The sequence below is a fragment of the Struthio camelus genome, chromosome 7 (assembly GCF_040807025.1).
Source record: "Struthio camelus isolate bStrCam1 chromosome 7, bStrCam1.hap1, whole genome shotgun sequence".
Taxonomy (NCBI): Eukaryota; Metazoa; Chordata; class Aves; order Struthioniformes; family Struthionidae; genus Struthio; species Struthio camelus.
Window position 1 is genome coordinate 550,853 of NC_090948.1, and position 17,038 is coordinate 567,890.

The 17,038-nt window shown below is 44.3% G+C and overlaps 1 protein-coding gene across 4 annotated transcripts in view; it reads right to left on the bottom strand.

Moving 5' to 3' along the window:
- Positions 1-17,038, bottom strand: part of INPP5A (inositol polyphosphate-5-phosphatase A) — a 261,753-nt gene that overhangs the window by 215,298 nt on the left and 29,417 nt on the right. Inside the window, exon 1 of one of the 4 annotated variants that reach the window (XM_068951381.1) lies at positions 12,337-12,468. The exons of 2 other annotated variants lie outside the window; for them this stretch is intronic. In XM_068951381.1, the coding sequence (XP_068807482.1) occupies positions 12,337-12,375 (39 nt within the window). In that variant the 5' untranslated portion in view covers positions 12,376-12,468. Of the gene's footprint in view, positions 1-12,336; positions 12,469-17,038 lie in introns of those variants that run through there. One more of the 4 variants, XM_068951380.1, reaches the window with a different exon arrangement.

Consider the following 17,038-nt stretch of genomic DNA (forward strand, 5'->3'; position numbering starts at 1 on the left):
ATTTAGCACAAACAGGCTATCAGAAAAGGGTCAAAGCTCCAGCCCGTTACCCTTCCTGACGAAGGTATGTGGTGCTGGTGACCCTTCCACGTTTCCTTCGTGGTCGTATTCTCCAGACCTGAAAAAAACCTGGAAGCAAAACAAGCAGCCACACTCGGCACACGCCGAACTCGGGGCTGTCGCATGTGTGGCGCTGCATAAACAATAATCGACTCTTAAACCGTTTAGCAACGGTAACCTGATAGCTGTGCCTAACTACAGTTTTAAACATGACTTAAAAATGCTGCTGTTGCCTATCTGCAAAACAACTGCCTAATTCGAGCTACAGCAAACACACAAAAACTAGAAAGGAGATGGTTATGGGGGATTTTTTTTTTTTAATGTTAGTATGAGTTATCCAGGCTTTTCATTTAGCATTTTTGCCATTACATTCAAAGTAAAAGTCTACTCTCATGTGTATGAGTTTCCACAGGAAATCCTGCCCTTCGTTCACTCTTATCCCTACAGAGAACCATTTCCTTTTATTTGAAAGGCAACTGTGTTTAGCCCCATGCCACAGCGAATGCATTTTAACACTAAATATAGGTTCTTAAGGAAGGAAACATCAGGCAGACAACAAAAGCAAGGAACATTAGTGTGCGCTGTGTCAGATGGCGCACGCTACCCGAAAAAGTGCCGTGAATACGAGAACGCAAGTGCTATGCTAACAAAAGGAAACTGCAGATAAACGAACAGAAACTGTACTCTATCTCCATACACACACACACATAAACTTTTCTCTCTAGTTTGAGAAAAATCAGCAGATACTTAAATTTTAAAAATACCCAGCTCAGAGTTACCTTATTCACATCCCAGGCACGCATTATTACTTTAGTCTGTTGCTCTTCATGTTAACGGATAGAAATAGTCTAAGACTGTATTTTAAAAAAAAATGCAACGATGTATGCTATCTCCAAATATGAAATCTTAATTATTAATTTTCACGAGCTGCACAGACACATGGTAATTACTGTTGCATTATTCCTTTACAGTTACTTCACACACGTATGTAAACCACATTTATTTTACAGAGAAACTTCAGATATCATTCAAATTACCAGTGTATGTTTCCTACGACAGCAATAAAAAGTCTCTTTTTCTAACCAGCTCAGAACCATCTTCCAGGCACGGAGCGCAGGGAGCAAACACCCGGCGCAGCTCGCTCGTCAGGCGGTCTCGTGCACGAGGAGCCCCTCGCCGTGCCTGCTGCGCGCCGGAGCTCTCAGCTCCCGCGCACGGCGTACACAAACCTCTCGCCCGACATAGCCCGCGTCACCCTCGGCCCCGTACACCCCCTCTCGTCCCCGGCCCGGGGGTTTCTCGGCCAAGCGCCTTCACGCAGGCAGGTTCACTCGCAGAAGTGGGACCGTCCATACCGGGAAGCCAGGTGATCCCCGCCACCGGCCCGCGGACGAGCCCCCAGCGCTCCACTTCCAAGCGTTGACAATCTGCCGCCTCCCAAAACGTACACGAGTGGAAGCGTTAAATAAACCAAGAGAATCATTCCTATCCACGTGGCAATTTCCCCTCGTGCACCACAGTGCTCGCCCAGGAGGTGGCCACCCCAACAGGACCGCTGGCCCCAGGCGGGATCACGGGCTCTGGACCTGGCTGCCCTGGGGGCCCAGGTGGGATCACGGGGCCCTGGGCAGGATGAGCAGCACCAGGCCACCCAGCAGGATCATGGGGCTTGGACCGAGGTGGGATCATGGGCTCCGGGGTGGCCCCCAGCAGGATGACAGAGCCCCGGGTGGGATCATGGGCAGGACCACGGGGCCCAGGTGGCCCAGACGGGATCGTGGGGCCTTGGGAAGCTCTGGCGGGACCACAGGGTCCCAGATGGGATCATGGGGCCCAGGGAAGCTCCAGCAGGACCACGGGGCCCCAGATGGGATCATGGGGCTCGGGTGGCCCAGATAGGATCATGAGCTCCCTGATCCTCCCCCCCCCCCCCATATATGATAAAATGAGACACTTCCATTGTTCAGTAGATGTAGAGACCAGTATATGAGAAAATACTGCCAGAACAATGCCTTCCAACGCGGAGGCGAAGGCATACCTCCGCAGCCTTACCACGACGCTCAACTGCTCCCCACCCCCGAGGCTTTCAGCTCTAGTCCTTATTCCAGAACTAACTCTTTCGTTTCTGTCTTTGTGGACGATTACCTTCCCTTTTTTAATTCTAAAAAGTTGATATATATTTATCCCATTTACATTTGTCTTTAAATCATGGAAACACTTTAAATTAGAATTTAGCAACAGGCTTTGATGTGAGATACAGTACCTTCCATAAATGCCTAATTTTTCCCCACTGTATCACTATGGATACAACAGATAAGATTATTACAGTGGCCACCGGGGGGAGCATCACCACTTTTGATCACTCTCAATAGACGCTATAGTCTCAATACCACCTGAACAGAGTCTTAATTTATTATTAACCTGTTTTTTTAATGAAAATTATCATGTTGACTATGCAGGCAAGGACAGATTATTTCAGTAGCCCCTTGCCAGCCGTTGGTTTTCTCTAGTACTGTAGATATTTAATACCTTTTATACCACTACCCACTAGTCATATTTGTTTGAAAATAACTTAATTACTTGATTACAGACCAACAAAGGACAAACTGATATTTAAAAGAGAGGAGACTGCGAAAGCAAACTGCATTTTTTCTATTGCACTTTTCATAGCTTTTTGTCATAACTTCTTCCAGAACTTCCCCTTCTTTAGGCAAGCAACTGTTTGTTTGAAAATGACAGGAGTACTGACAGGTATTAGGAAAAGGGTCAGCTAATTTACATTATTTTTTGCAATATTTGCATTTTTTAAATATAACCCCGCAAAATATACATGTAAACTCAACAAAACCATTTCTATTTCAATAGTTGAGCTTGTGCTTATGTTTTGCAGCAGTAGGGCCCAAGTTATCTCTTTCTCTACATTTTTATCAAGTAACAAGGAAGGATCACATTAGTCAGCAATCAAGCTACATGGAAGTTAATTCATGCTTTCACAGGAATTTACACCTGCTAAACTGAACCAGCTACCTTCATAGTAGTAGTTTATCCAAGGAACTAAGGTTTCTATAGCACTGAAGGCACGCAGCATGGTATTGGGAAACAGTTTACAGGCATTTATTATTAGGTGTCACGTGTAATCTGGAGTTGTTAGCTCCTAGAACTGTACTGATTGTCTCACAATTTTCAATAGTCTTTGTTTTGAAGTTGGGTGTTTGTTTGTTTTTAAAACTCCAAAAGCCAAGTGAGTACCTCCACCATTATTCTGATGAAAAAAATAATTTCTCACTCTGATGGATATAGAAAGGAACTTGAAAACACGACACAGGTGCTTTCCGAAGTACAACAGACAAAGAAAATTAAGAAACTCCCAACATCTCACAATTGCATGCGCTAGTTACTGGTTGCATCAGGCTTTTTTTTTTTTTTTTTTTAAAATGCTTGCAATTGGCAACACAGTCAAATGCAAAGTGCCCCAAACTCTCAAAACAAGAACTAGATTTTTCTTTCTTGTTTAATTAAAAAAAATCCAGGATAGAATGAGAATTCCTAATTACTTTTTCCTAGAATAACTACCTGTAGCTTCTTACTAATTTAACTCACAATTTTTTACTGAGTTTAACAGGCAAAAATGCTAACTGATGCTGGCTTCCCTCTTTTTGAGAGAGTAGCTCTGATAATCCATCTCTTAACTATCAAAGAAACACTGATATTATACAGGAGCGGCAAAAGCCAACTTCATAATGATGTTGCATTAAATGGAGCACAGGATGCTTAAGGCTCTTTTGGGGGGACGGTGATGGTGAGTTCTTGCCAACAGTATTCTCAGGCTTCCTCCCCGCTCAGATCTCTCTCCTCCATCACCCTCGCCACGGCTAAAGACCGAGGCTGCCTTTTGCATCCCACCGCACAGAGTTGCGGCTCTGCAGACCTTAGCAAAGACATGCCGAAACTCACCGCCACCTCAGCAAACTCCGTTTGCTTCCACCTTGGTGTCCATACTTGTCTCTAGACAACTACAGCAGGGCTAAAACAACAAAAATCCCGTAGATACCAAAGCAGAAGGTGGGCAAGTTTTGCCACCCAAATTACTACTCTGGCAACTTGTTTTCAGTTTCACGATCTGCTTCCCATCCGATTCCACTCCTCCATTCACCTTTACTCCAACTTTGACTCAGGCCAGTTTCTCATGTCACATCGCCCAACCTTTGGCAACTTCACCTCCCATTTTGATCTTTCAGCAGAGGTTTCATCTGGCAACACTGTCTTAGCTCACCTTCTTCATGTGAAATTCTGAATTACAATTGTTATTAAGAGTGCCAGCTATGGACCAATAACCCCAGCACGCCAGGCACTATATGGATACCTGAGGAAAAGATAGCCTGTGCCCTAAAGAACTTCATTTAAGTATACACACACAGACACACATATGGATATAGCTTTTAAAAGGAGGTTTCCCAAGAGGCATCATGGGATAGCGCAAAAAGATGTTTCCTGGCAAATCTAGTGAATGAGCAATTAAAAAAAAAAAGTCAGCCAGCCTTCCACTACTGTTTGACAAACAAATTTCTTAGGATGGTTACTGTCAAAGTTCATTGCTTTCTGTAAAGTCAAGTAGCTTATTCTTAAACCAAGACAGAATGTGAAATCAGTGAAAAGATACAAACTAAGGGGTTGAAATTATCTAAGTGACAGATAAGAAGAGTTATCTCTGAAAGTGCATTCTGAATAGACGATATGCAAGACAGAACTGCATTTATCATGGGTAAAGAAAAGCATTTTAGTCATCAGGATGCAAGACAAAAACCTGAACAAAAGCTAGGCTATAGGAATGGCCATTAGCCTAGGAAGATGGAATGCAAAGCATTAGCAAGATTACGACAGAGCCTGAATTCGAGGATCTAGAGAAACATTGTCTGCATTAGTGTAGATAAAGCTACTTGGGTGGCTCTGTAGAAGGTTCACAAGCTCATGGGAGAAAATGCTATTTGGTAGAAAGCCTCACAGGAAAGTAAAAACGTCTGGGATTAGCAAGATACAAGATCACACATACAGGAACAAAATACATGCAATAGAATTAGAAACGTTCTCCAAGTCACGAAAGCCAGTTTCTAGGCCTCTAGACTTCTTGCAGTATTTCTTCAGTACAGTTTGTTGCCAGACTCACCTTGTGAAGGAACAGGTCAGCTACAAGATTCAACACTATGAAAGTCTAGTCCCAGTTCTGTAATTTCTTGCCCATCTTAGGAGGTTGGAAACCTCTACAAAGACCTCCCTGCCTGGTCTAAATACTCAAAAGAATAAAAGGTATAAGCCATCATGCTCTCTGAATGAGCCATGACCCAGCCGCAGTCTCCCAAGAGCGCAGCTCCTGAAACAGTCCCGACCCCAGTATACAAGGGGATTCTGGCAGACCAGCCTCTCGGACATTACTGCCCTACTCACACGGCAGCGCGATCCAACACGGGAACAGATTGCCCAGAGAGGCTGTGGGGTCTCCATCCACGGAGGCATTCAACACCCGTCCAGACACAGAGCTGGGCAACCTGCTCCAGCTGACCCTGCTTGAGCAGGGCTTGGACCGGACTATCTCCAGAGGTCCTGCCAGCCTCGGGCATCCTGTGGTCATGCGACAAGCTCACCTGTACTCATTCCTGTATGGAGTTTTTGGTTTTCCCCATGAAGTTCTGACTTGCAGATGGTTAAAGTGCCTCAGTGGGAACTTCTTTAAAACAACCTTTTTATTCACCCAACAGGCCATAGCGCACAGAGCAATAAGCAACAGCGTTACAGACATATTTCACCCTTGCTGAACCGTAACCTTTCCTCTAGGTTTTGTCAAGTTCCTTTCAGCTCAACTCCTGCCATTTCTGCAGAGGAAGAGGCACACTGCTGCTACGCAGCCTCCTTTGCTGCTGCGGACTCAGCCTCCAGCTGCTGCATTTTTTTCCTTCCCCAAAGAAAAGTATGAATGTCAGAAGTAATGATTTTTGAAATGGATTACTTTTTACATTTCCAGTGTCTAAAGAACAGATATTTCTAATATACAGCCAAGAAACACTGTAGCTATTTATCAGATCCCAAGGCATTTTGCTTCTTGATGACATCATGAACTCTTTAATCCTGAAGTTGGCTCATGAGGTCAGCAAGATATTTTCGAATGAGCGGCAGTTGACATAACAACTGTGAAAAACCCCACACATAAGAATGAAAATGCCATCTGTCAGGATGGAATTAAAGAAAAATAAAACACAAATACTAGATATAACACGTTCTTAGAATACACAGGAGCCACTTATCTTTCAAAGTGTTAGCTGAGTAGCAATTGTACGAGAAACCGAGCTGCCTTCACTGGTCACCGACGAGAAGTGGGAACAGGACCCCCTGGGGCAGCAGGCCGGGTCCTCGCGCTCGCTCCTGCTTCGCGCCTCACCCCCGCGGGAATCGCGACCGCGTTCCTGCGTTCTGCTGAAACTGCACAATAACGGTGGTCTGCTAGCGAGTTACCTCCAGATTTAGTAAGCCTGCAGATCAAATTCCTGACCTCACATCACAGTTGCCCTCATAGAAGGAGAGTGTACTTAACAAGTCACTGGATACCACTTCCCCCCCTGCCATTTCTCCATGTTTCTAAAGTATAGGTTTAAAAAAGGAAAAGAAAAAAAAAAGAAAAAAAAAAGTAGTGATTACTTGTTCAATTTCCAGACTCTCATCTTAAATTTGGGGCTGAAGAAGACAGAACAGTCTCCTCGATAAAAGCTGAGCCAAATAAAATTTCGTTAGGGGACAACTCAGGTTGTTTTCTTCCAACTCATTAAATAACAATCAGCTTTCTACACTCTTTAAGAATTATGCAGAAAACAGGCAGGAATAGAGAATTCTCAATTTAAAAGTTGCATTGCTCAAGTGACATTTTTGCTTACTGTGACACTTTTCTCACTCAAATATGAGACAAGACTACAGTAAGAGAATTGATGTTATATACATTTTTTTCATTATTGAACTCTTCCTGACCTAAAGTAAATATATAGTTTGGCATACTAGACTAGAATAAATATGTGCTTGACAATTACACCAAATGCAATCAAGTATTACAAGCACAATATGTACTCAGGATCCTGCTTACCCTCAGGATTAAAAAAACAACATCCTTCTATTTTATATTTGTAAAGGAACATTCACCATCAATTGAATTCCGATGTTGAAAAGACAGACAATCTTCCACTGTTTAAGAAGATACCTTCATCTTAAATCCCCCCCCCCCCAATCTCAAAAAAAACCCACTGTAATTACCAGCAACGCCTTATCAGCCACGGAAAGCAGTAAAATAGATAACTTTGTGCATAATCGAATTTCACCATTCTGTTAATGGTCATTTTCACCTCCCGTCTTCACCACTCAGACCCTACTTCTGGGAAGCCGGCGTTTGGGTTCCTCTTTAGGCACGGACACGCTAGGATGCCAGTTCCCAGAACGCAACGGACGACGGTGCCGAGTTTGCCCGGAGCCCTCCGCAAGCAGCCGGCACCCTGCCGAGGGGGCCGTTTCCACGCTTGCCGAGCGCTCTAAAACTCCTCCACGGGAGCTTGAGAAGTTTGATGCTAATGTGCGTGCACCGCTATTACTGAGGCATATGGCAGACAGGTGGTGGTACGCTCAAAAAAGGGGCGGTTTTATAAACGAAGAGCAAAGCAGCAAAAAAAGGCAAGAAAACCTTTCGATAACCATGAAAAATTCTTTTGACGAAACCATCAAAAGCATGACTGCATTTATATGCATTTAGATGTGTTTATAACTGGAAGCAATGATTCTCCTCTTCAGCCCTAAAAATCATTTTCACATCCCTGGAGATGGGAAGAAATCCTTCATGCGCTGTGTCTTTGGAGGGAAAGCGCCCAGGGAAAATTCCTTCCCGCTCAGCGGCAGAGAATTGCTTCTAGTCCGAGGAAAGGACCCCACCCCGACAAGAGCAGCAACAGGCAGTTCCACCCTACGTAGATAAACTAACACTAAAACATACAAAATGTTTCTGGAAATTAGCTTTTGTAGACTTTTAATGAAGTGATAGGCTTGATTCATTATTAAAGCCCAAACTAGCAATATCACGAGATATCAGCAGAAACCTCATGACAGCCAGCCAGTAATAATACTATTACAGCCCAAACTTAGTCTATCTTTGTGGCTCCAGAAATTCAAAGCCACTGTGGAAAATTTTGTATATTTAAACCTAACTATTAAGAGATATCCTGTTTGCAATGAGGTAACACCTCTATTTTTCTCTGTCACAAGGAAGTGCACTTCACCTAGTATCAACATTTCTGAACTGTACTGGAATTGCTCTTTTCCTGTTTAGGAAAACAGGCTTCAAACTCAAGTTAAACTCTGACAAAAAGCAAAAATTACTTTTATTGGCTTTTTTCCCCTAAAATTTCTTTCATATTTCCGAACATTCCCAATGCATAACAGGTCATACTGGCAAAAACAACTCGAGTTTTCTCTGACCACTCGACTAAGATTAAATCGAAATCTGCTCGTCAGGTTTCACAGTTGGAGGATGCACTTAAGACAGTTGCAAACACGAGGACACACTTAAAAGGATAGCTGCCAATATTTTTTAAGTGTTTTCTCTTGGATAGCATTAGCAACACAACTTCAGGCTGTGACACATGAACCGCTATAAGAAAAGTAAAATAGTCTTTACGCTAGAGATTGAGAATTGAGACGTCTAAACTGAGGCTTCCAGAAGAGACTACAGAAAGGAACCACTCCAAACATCTGTCATTTCCCTGGCACAGCTGCAGAAGTTAAACCAGGAAGTCAACCCGTGCGCCGCGGGCCGGATCCGTCGTCTCCGGAGAGCACGCTTCAGCAGGGCACCAGCGATCCGCGCGGGGCTGAAAACAGCCACTGCGTCTCCAGAAACGCTCCCGTCGAGCAGAATCACGCACGGACGTCGCTGCTAACTGCGCTGCGGAGTCAAGGACGTGCACTCCTACTACCCGGCTCCCTGCTTATTAAGGACAACTCAGATTTTTTTCCTAGACGGAAAGATTTTCTGCAAGTTAGCACGCACGATTCAAAATGACATATCCATCAGGGAAGGAACAGTTGGAAGGCTGACATTTAAAACAAACAAAAAAAAACTGTTACGCCGTAAGGTCAGATATTTTAAACTTATTGCACTGAATCTTTCACAACAGCCAGAGAAGCAAAGCCAATTTTTCCGACCACCCCACCAGAATCAAGTAGTATTCAAACACCTTTATTCACCTCTCTCTCTCAAAAAAAAAAAAAAAAGCCTCTGCCTCCAAATAACGCCACAGATTGTAGGAGCAAAAACCTTGCGATTTCAGCTTTTGCTTCCATTTCATGTTCCCACAAACGCAAACGTCAAGAGGAACTGCTCCTCCCTCTGAACACCAGCAGCTCTGCAACGAGGACCTTCAGGCAGCGCAGAGCCGTGCAGGCTCCTGAGGGGACGCTCTCCCTTGTGAGGGTAACTCATCCATGCCCGTCCCCACACCAACCCACCCACCAAAAAAGGATCACCCTTTTTTGGGATGATCTAAGTATAGCTCTGTCATTAGGGAGCAGGCAAAAGCAACAGCTGGAAATCAGTGCAAGGAGAGACACTACTCCACCACTGAAAAGCACTGGGATGGCATTTCCGGCCAAGAAAAACTCTAGTCAGTCCATGTGGGCAGGAGAAATTAAGCGGCGAGACGATGTAAAGCAATCCCCCATCAGAACACAGAATATGGTGAACGCACACACTTAAAGCCAGCATCCTCAGAGAGGCCACAGCCGTTACTTACTAAAAACTAATTAGAACGTGCGCACTATTTCTTGCAATATCAGATCCTACCCGTTGAGAAAAGTGGCAATATCAGGGTTGAGATATATTGAGATTTCTCACTGTGCAACACTGACACAGAAAGACTGTTCTTCACCTTATAGCAACACACACACAAATACACATTCCAAAGGAAAAAGGTTTTACGTAAATTGTCAAATGCTTCAGCAAATAATTCAAACATATTTCCTTACTTTACACAATGAAGACCAAAATACTCCTCCACCCTTGAAACAGATTTCACCCTTCACAGCAAGTTCAGCATTGAAACCTTGATCCCTCACCCATTCAAGTCATTCTGAAAGGGGCCAGCAGATGACATTTTATGAAGGCACCCACAGCAGAAAAGCCCTGCGCAGACTCGGTGCGGGAAGGGTCAGCGCGCCAGCTCGGTCGGGACACGCCGCGCGCAGCCACGCGTCTCCTCTTCGCGGTCTTGAGCTGCTCTTGGGAGACGAACCAAAGCTTCACTACGTGACCCGAACGTTAAGTGATAACTTCGGATCCTAAGCAAGGAGGTGCAATTTCCCCAAAGCAGGCCCTACGTTTGGTTTCCACAATGTTTTTACCTGTAAAGCCAAGTTTAAAGGATGGCACTACATTGAGTCAGTATTTTAAAAAAACAGCTGATGAATGAAAATTCTCTTTTTTCCCCACTCTGTTCTTACAGACCTTCTACAAGCTTATGTGTTTTTTCCCCTTCCCCTTTTAAGCTTTCATAAGGGATAAGTATTTTCTGCAGTCACACAAGATCCACTCTTAAACGCTCTTGGGGGTTAATAACATATAAATAACTTTAGTTTTAAGTAACTGGACTCCTTCTTAGTATTTACTGCAAACAGGCTACTACACACTTGTCTTATATCTAATCCAAACTAAAAATTGTTAGTTATCAAAGTTCTGGTATATTGGATTAGCTACATCAATCCTTGTCCTTTGTCCGACCTCAGAGACCACCACATTAACATCAAAACAGAAATCTCAGTTTTCTCCCAAATTCCAAAGCAAACCTTTAGTTTTCTTATCTCCTTGACCCTAGACAAGACGATATTAATATTCCCCCTGCCCAGCCGGTCCGAGTGTCTTTGCATGACGAGTACATGATAAAGACTCCTGCACTAGAGCTCAGGATCGGGACATCTGCTTTCTCGCGTGCTTCTCTTTCGAGAGCAGAGAGTTCAAGGAGAGGGGCAAGGGTAACGCACCGAAACTGCATCTGCTCTTGATTCCCGCTGTAACTTCCCCAAAGATCCTTAAAAGCTACCCCTAAATTTCTGAACCATGTCATATCCCCAGAATCTCTGCACCCATCCTCTAATTTCCAGTCTTCAATTAGTAATTATTAAATTTTTATATTTATTAATGATTTATTAAGTGTATTGTTAAATATAATGCCCATTTCATAGTATATACTAAGTGCAAAAGACGATAAAGCAAGGAAAGTTGCATCGTAGCTAGAAGTTAGAGCTTCAAAAAAAATTATTAATAGTTTCTGACAAATATTATTTCAATACATACACCTGCTGCTTACCATTGAAACACTTTTTTATTTTCTATTTCATGAGGATTGGGTTTTATGCATTATTCTCTAAAGGAGACAAACAACAATACAGCTAGATTTTGCCGGATTTACAAACCTAACTACAGATATTGTTACATAATACATGCAAAAATACTGCAAGTGAAAAGTAAATATAACATTTAACTATCTAGACCAAATTTGGAAAGCTTGGTTATTTCCCCTGGCTGTAATTCTTAATCCTTTTTAACACAGGAAAAATGTTCTGAAGATAAAAGCTGCAGATTTCTTTTCACTCAGAATTAACATTGCTAGCCTGTAATGCAAAGTGAAAGTGCAAATCTGATCAAGCTTTGCCTTATTCTTTTTACACTTTTCCGTATTTCCTTCAGTTACTATTCAGTATAAAATATTGGAATTCCACAGGGACAAAGATTGTTCATTATAAATTATTCCTGAATGCATTTCTTTAGACCTATCTACATGATGCAATATGAAATTGTACCTCTGCTACAGAATTTTATACTTACAGCACTCAGAAGGCTATTTCGGTATTAAAGGGACACTAAACAAGAAGATAAAGCCAAAACAAAATTGCAACAACAGGTATTAAATGGTCAACTTTACGTACGGTACTTTCACACAACTGCATGAAACATATTCCATTTTGTTGCATAATTTCCTGATTAGAGGTGATAAGAATATTCTTACACACAGAAAATCTTATTATGTGGCTTTAACAAAAAATATTTAGGTAGTAATTCCGACAAAGCCATGCAAGAAACGACTAGCAATCAGAAACAGCAACGCGGGGCACGTTACTGCCCTTTCTCAAAGCTCATGCCGTCACGCGAACGGAAAACCCTCGTGAGTGATAAATAAGCAAATGGAAACAACAAATACCGACCGCAAACAGAACGGGATGTTTCCAGACTTCCTTCCCCATCTAGAAGTAAGGTCTGCTATCCAACAGATTCATACCAGCAGCGAGCAATCTGGGCTTACGCTGTAAACACGTCTCACATCTGCAGCCTTGTCCACTGCTTTTCTCATTCGGGACCTCAAAAGAAAATTAATCTATTCATTCAGTCGCTCCCACCAGCTCCGAAAAGAGCAACCCACAACGCCGCACGGTCTGCAGCGGCCCCTCTGCCTCCCCCGGTTACCGGGAGAAGCAGACCGCGCACAACGGCCCACGCGGGGACCCGCACGGGGCGGCTTCGGGGCAGCACGACGCTGCTGGGTAGCGCCCGCGCTAGCGCAACCCGCGCGCGCCGCTTCTTGCTCCGCCAGGCGCTGCCGAAGCCGGCAGGAGGAGGAGGAGGGCGCTCGCACCCTGCGGGCGCTACCCGGTCAGAAACGCACCCTGGGTCCAGGGCGCCCAGCCAACCCAACCCACCTCCTGGTGGGCGCCGTCCCACCCGCCCCTGCGGGAACCAGCCGAACGCCCGAGGAGCAGTAAACGAGCTCCCAGGTGGAAGCACCTTCCTCAGCTGCTGCTGAGTTTTGGCAAGGAACTAGTCCCTAAAGCCGCGAGATGCTCCTGGATCCACGGGAGAGGCGACCACGGCAGGCCGAGAGGAGCTGCAGCACCGTTCACCTCCTTCCCGCAATAAAGGGAACCGCGTCCACCTCGCGCCACAAAAGCGATATTACCTCTTCAGCACGATCCACGTAACACGTTTATTCCTAGAAATTAAAGCGTGAAAAAACAATGTACCCTAGTTTCCCATATCATTCTGTTAATGTTTAACTGAAAATTTTTATCTCTGTTCTTGGGGATTTTTTTAAAAATACGTTGCTATATTTGCCACGCGGCTCGTATGACATTGACAAAAAGGTATTAACGGATCAGCCCGGATTTTGCCTGCCGAGTTCCGTAACACAGTTCAGCTATAACTTTTAAGCAACGTTTTATAGCTACAACGTGAAGGGAGGCGCAAACGGAAGTAGCTTCTCAAAACCGAGACGCAGACTCATGACACGGCTACGCAGTTCATCATGAACGCTGAGCTGAAGACCGCTGGGAACTGTCCTCAAGGGAGCGATTTGCTTTGAGCCAACCCGAACCCCACTCGCTCCGACGCGCGGCCAAAGCTCTCGGGGTGCGGGTTCGGCCGCGGCCGAGTTTCGGCTGGCACGCGCTGCTGTAACCGCGAGATTAACGGCGGTGCCGCCGCCAGGAGTTAATCGGGCGGCGGGGAGGCACCACGGCAGAGCAGCCCGTGCCGCTGTTACCAAGTCTCCAGCGAGGTGAAACGATCAAACTCGCCGCACGGTCTGCGCAGTGTTTCCTGCCTAAGTTTTTTTAGCGTTCTTTCACACCCTTGGGAAGATTAAAAGTAAAGCGCTAGCAACAAGCGCAGACGAACATCAGCATTGCAAACTCCAGAGTCACGATTTCACAGACCTTTACAAATGAAAGCAAGCTGGTATGGCTGAAATTCAATCGAATCTATTTTAGTTGCAATTATCCATCACATCAGGTTGCATTTTTATATGGCTAAATATGAGCAGAAAGCGTCCAAGACCATTATCCCATACTGGGACAAAGGAAAATTTTGTTTTTTAAAAGACATTTCCTTTTAAATAAATTGAGTTTCCTAATAAACTGGAATAACTAAGATCCTTTTGAACGCCACGTTACTTCACTCACATTTCCAACACGACCAGGGACGAAACCACTTCACTTAGTCGTCTAAAAACCCAAAGTCAAGGTTACTCATGAAACACCCTCTAATTCCAGTAGAAGTAAGCCTGGAAGCAGTTCTACACTTACAGAAAGAAGGATATTGTTCAGCACAAAAGACTGCTATTAAGAGCTCTCCAGCAGAGCTATTAAATAGAATAGTCATTAACAGAAAGGACTAGTGAAGAAAAAGCATCACTGTCCATACACTGACCAAATCTGGCACATTTCAAGAGTATGTTAGCCAATACTTAACAACACAGCGCTAAGGAGTCGCAGCTGCATGTTCTGGAGTTAGGGAAAATATGTCATTTACACTTTTTAACCTTACTTTGAGAGGACTGTCCCATACAAAAATATATTCCTTCCTATCAATTTGCTGCATATTTTAAATATATATGTTAAGAAAGTTTACCTTTAATTAACATGTTGCATGTTTTCCTCCGCCTCATTCCACTTTCATGTTGGATACTTAAGCTACAATAAACATGTTTCTAATAAAGAGCAAAACTAAGCAAATTTTTCTGTAAAACTCTTCCCTAAAATACAAATGCTTTTGAAATGTTTTACCTATAGTATGCACTGTACATTATTCTCCACAAAGAAACAAAGCAACTAATGAGAACTTAACAGCATCCAACACTAGGACAGAACAGGCAGTAAACTTGCAAGCTAGACTTTGAGCTGTTTTTCTAACATTTGCCATTGCAAAGCAAACAACTTCATCAGACAGGCCACGAGGGAAGGCCACGAGGCAAGAGCACAGGAGCAGGGAGGAGGGAAATTCTTCCACGCTTCATTCAGAAGAAAGAGAAACACAAACTATGCAAGAGCCCCAGATTTGGCATCTGCTCCTCTGTAAAGATTACTAATCTCAGAACAATTTTCCATCACTTACTTTAGACCTCATGAAATATTTAACTTAAACTTTCTGAAAGTCCCAAACCAGACACGCTCCCTGGACACCAGGGAGCTTGCACCCTTACACAAGAAGGCTCCTCTTGGTTGTCCTTGCTGTGCACCTTGATTTACAGCCTGGTCCATAATGGCTCCACCTTCATTATGCTCTTACTCAGACCAGGTGTGTTTTTGGAGGAAGTCTCCCAGCTGTCCCCACTTAGCACATCTGGGCTTGCAAGCGGCACGGAGCACAGGAACCGCGGAGAAGCAGCCAGGTCACGTCTACGGATTTTCCCTGTTTGCCTAGCAGCTCCCTCCCACGGCGTCCCGGAGGGAACCCCCAGGGACCTGGCAATTACTTATCCCTCCGCACCAGGGATCCTACTCTGAACGTTAAATCTCTCCCTAAAACTGTAGCCCTTTGGGTACCCTAACCCCACGCGCCGCAGCTCGCGTGCCGTGCTGCGCCGCAGAGCGGCTGTGCCCACCGCTTCGGCTTCGGACAGCGCAACGCAGTCTGTCAGGACGCCTCAGCGAGAAGTCACCGCTTCAGCAACAAAGGAAGAAAAGAGTAAGATGAACTATGATCTGAAGTGAAACCGCAGAAAGCTCCATATGCTGAATTACAAACGGTCATGCAGTTCGCTTCTGGTAGAACACCCCATAAAACACCGCAAACTGATAAAATAGGAGCAATTTTCTTCACAGTGTTTCTTGACAAGTAACATGCTATGTTTTCAAAGTGCCCAAATGACTTATGAATTTAGCACCCACTGCTTCTCATTTTCTTTCCTAACGTACAAATATGAGTGCTCATATGCATCCTTCACTGTTCTGCTCCAAGGCGCACTCAGTTAAGATGATTTTTGTTTATTTTTTGTTTACATTGTTCATGAAATTTATTTCAGCAAGAAAACAGTCTTGGGCCATTCAACAGGAATAAAAACGTATTCCAAATACAGACTGTCTAGAATTTAACAAAGACACTAGCAACAGCGAGACCTATTACAAGGTAAGTCCTTGACTTCCCTTTGGCCAAATCAAATACCTTTTAAATAATCCATGCATTAACATGGATGAATCTTTTCACGTCAAGTTCTTTAAAGAAAACTGGGTTTTCCACCTTTGCTCTGTGCGGGGAGAGGACGAGGGAGAGGAAGTGTTGGAGTTTTAGAGCTTCGTGTTAGTAATGCTCACAGAAGCTGATGGCTCTTCAACAACATTAAACAAACCACTGGTGTTCTGCTTTGTTTACATACGGAGTCGCAAGCATTTAATTAAATCAGTTTACAACGCAATTTAGCTAAAATTGTGGAGATGCCCTGAAATCAATTAAAGCCTGGCTCACAGCGATTTAGTTTCCATAGATTCCTCAGTGAGGGCAGCCAAGCAGGCAAAACCTTTTTTTCCAGGGAACAGAGGCACTTCCACGAGGTTCTCCACCTGCTTAACTGAACCGGAGTTGAAATTACACACCTTTGGCTGAAAGTGTCAGCCTGGCACCTCAACCCTTCTGCTCTGCAACTTTATCTGCTGCCAGTTCAGAGTTGAGGAGAAAGGGGAACGGTTCTCCATTAGAATGACTCTGCCTCACGCTGGGCAAGCTGTAAACTTAACGACAAAGGGTCTTAACTTCCACAGCTCATGCTTTATCTGCTCAGTATAAAGAGGCTTTGATTTTCAAACCCGTTTTTCAAAAGCGCCGAATATGAATAAAATTACCACCTTTCAGCACTGACATTGAGTTTCTTAGGAACAGAAAAAGTAAAGGAAGAGCAGGCATTATTCCCAGGTCAAGGCAGAAGGGGTTGTCCAGCGGGGAGCAAAGGGCAGCACGTGGCTGGGTCGGTGGGAGAGGAAAGGAGAGGACGGGATAACAGCCCTGAGCTGGGCTGCGTGGCATGGAGGGAGCAGAGATCTTATGTTCAAAACGAACCCCCCCCCGCCTTGCAAACAGACCAACACACTCAGGGTGAACCTATATCCAGGGACACCTGGTACTATCACAGCTCTGCAACCT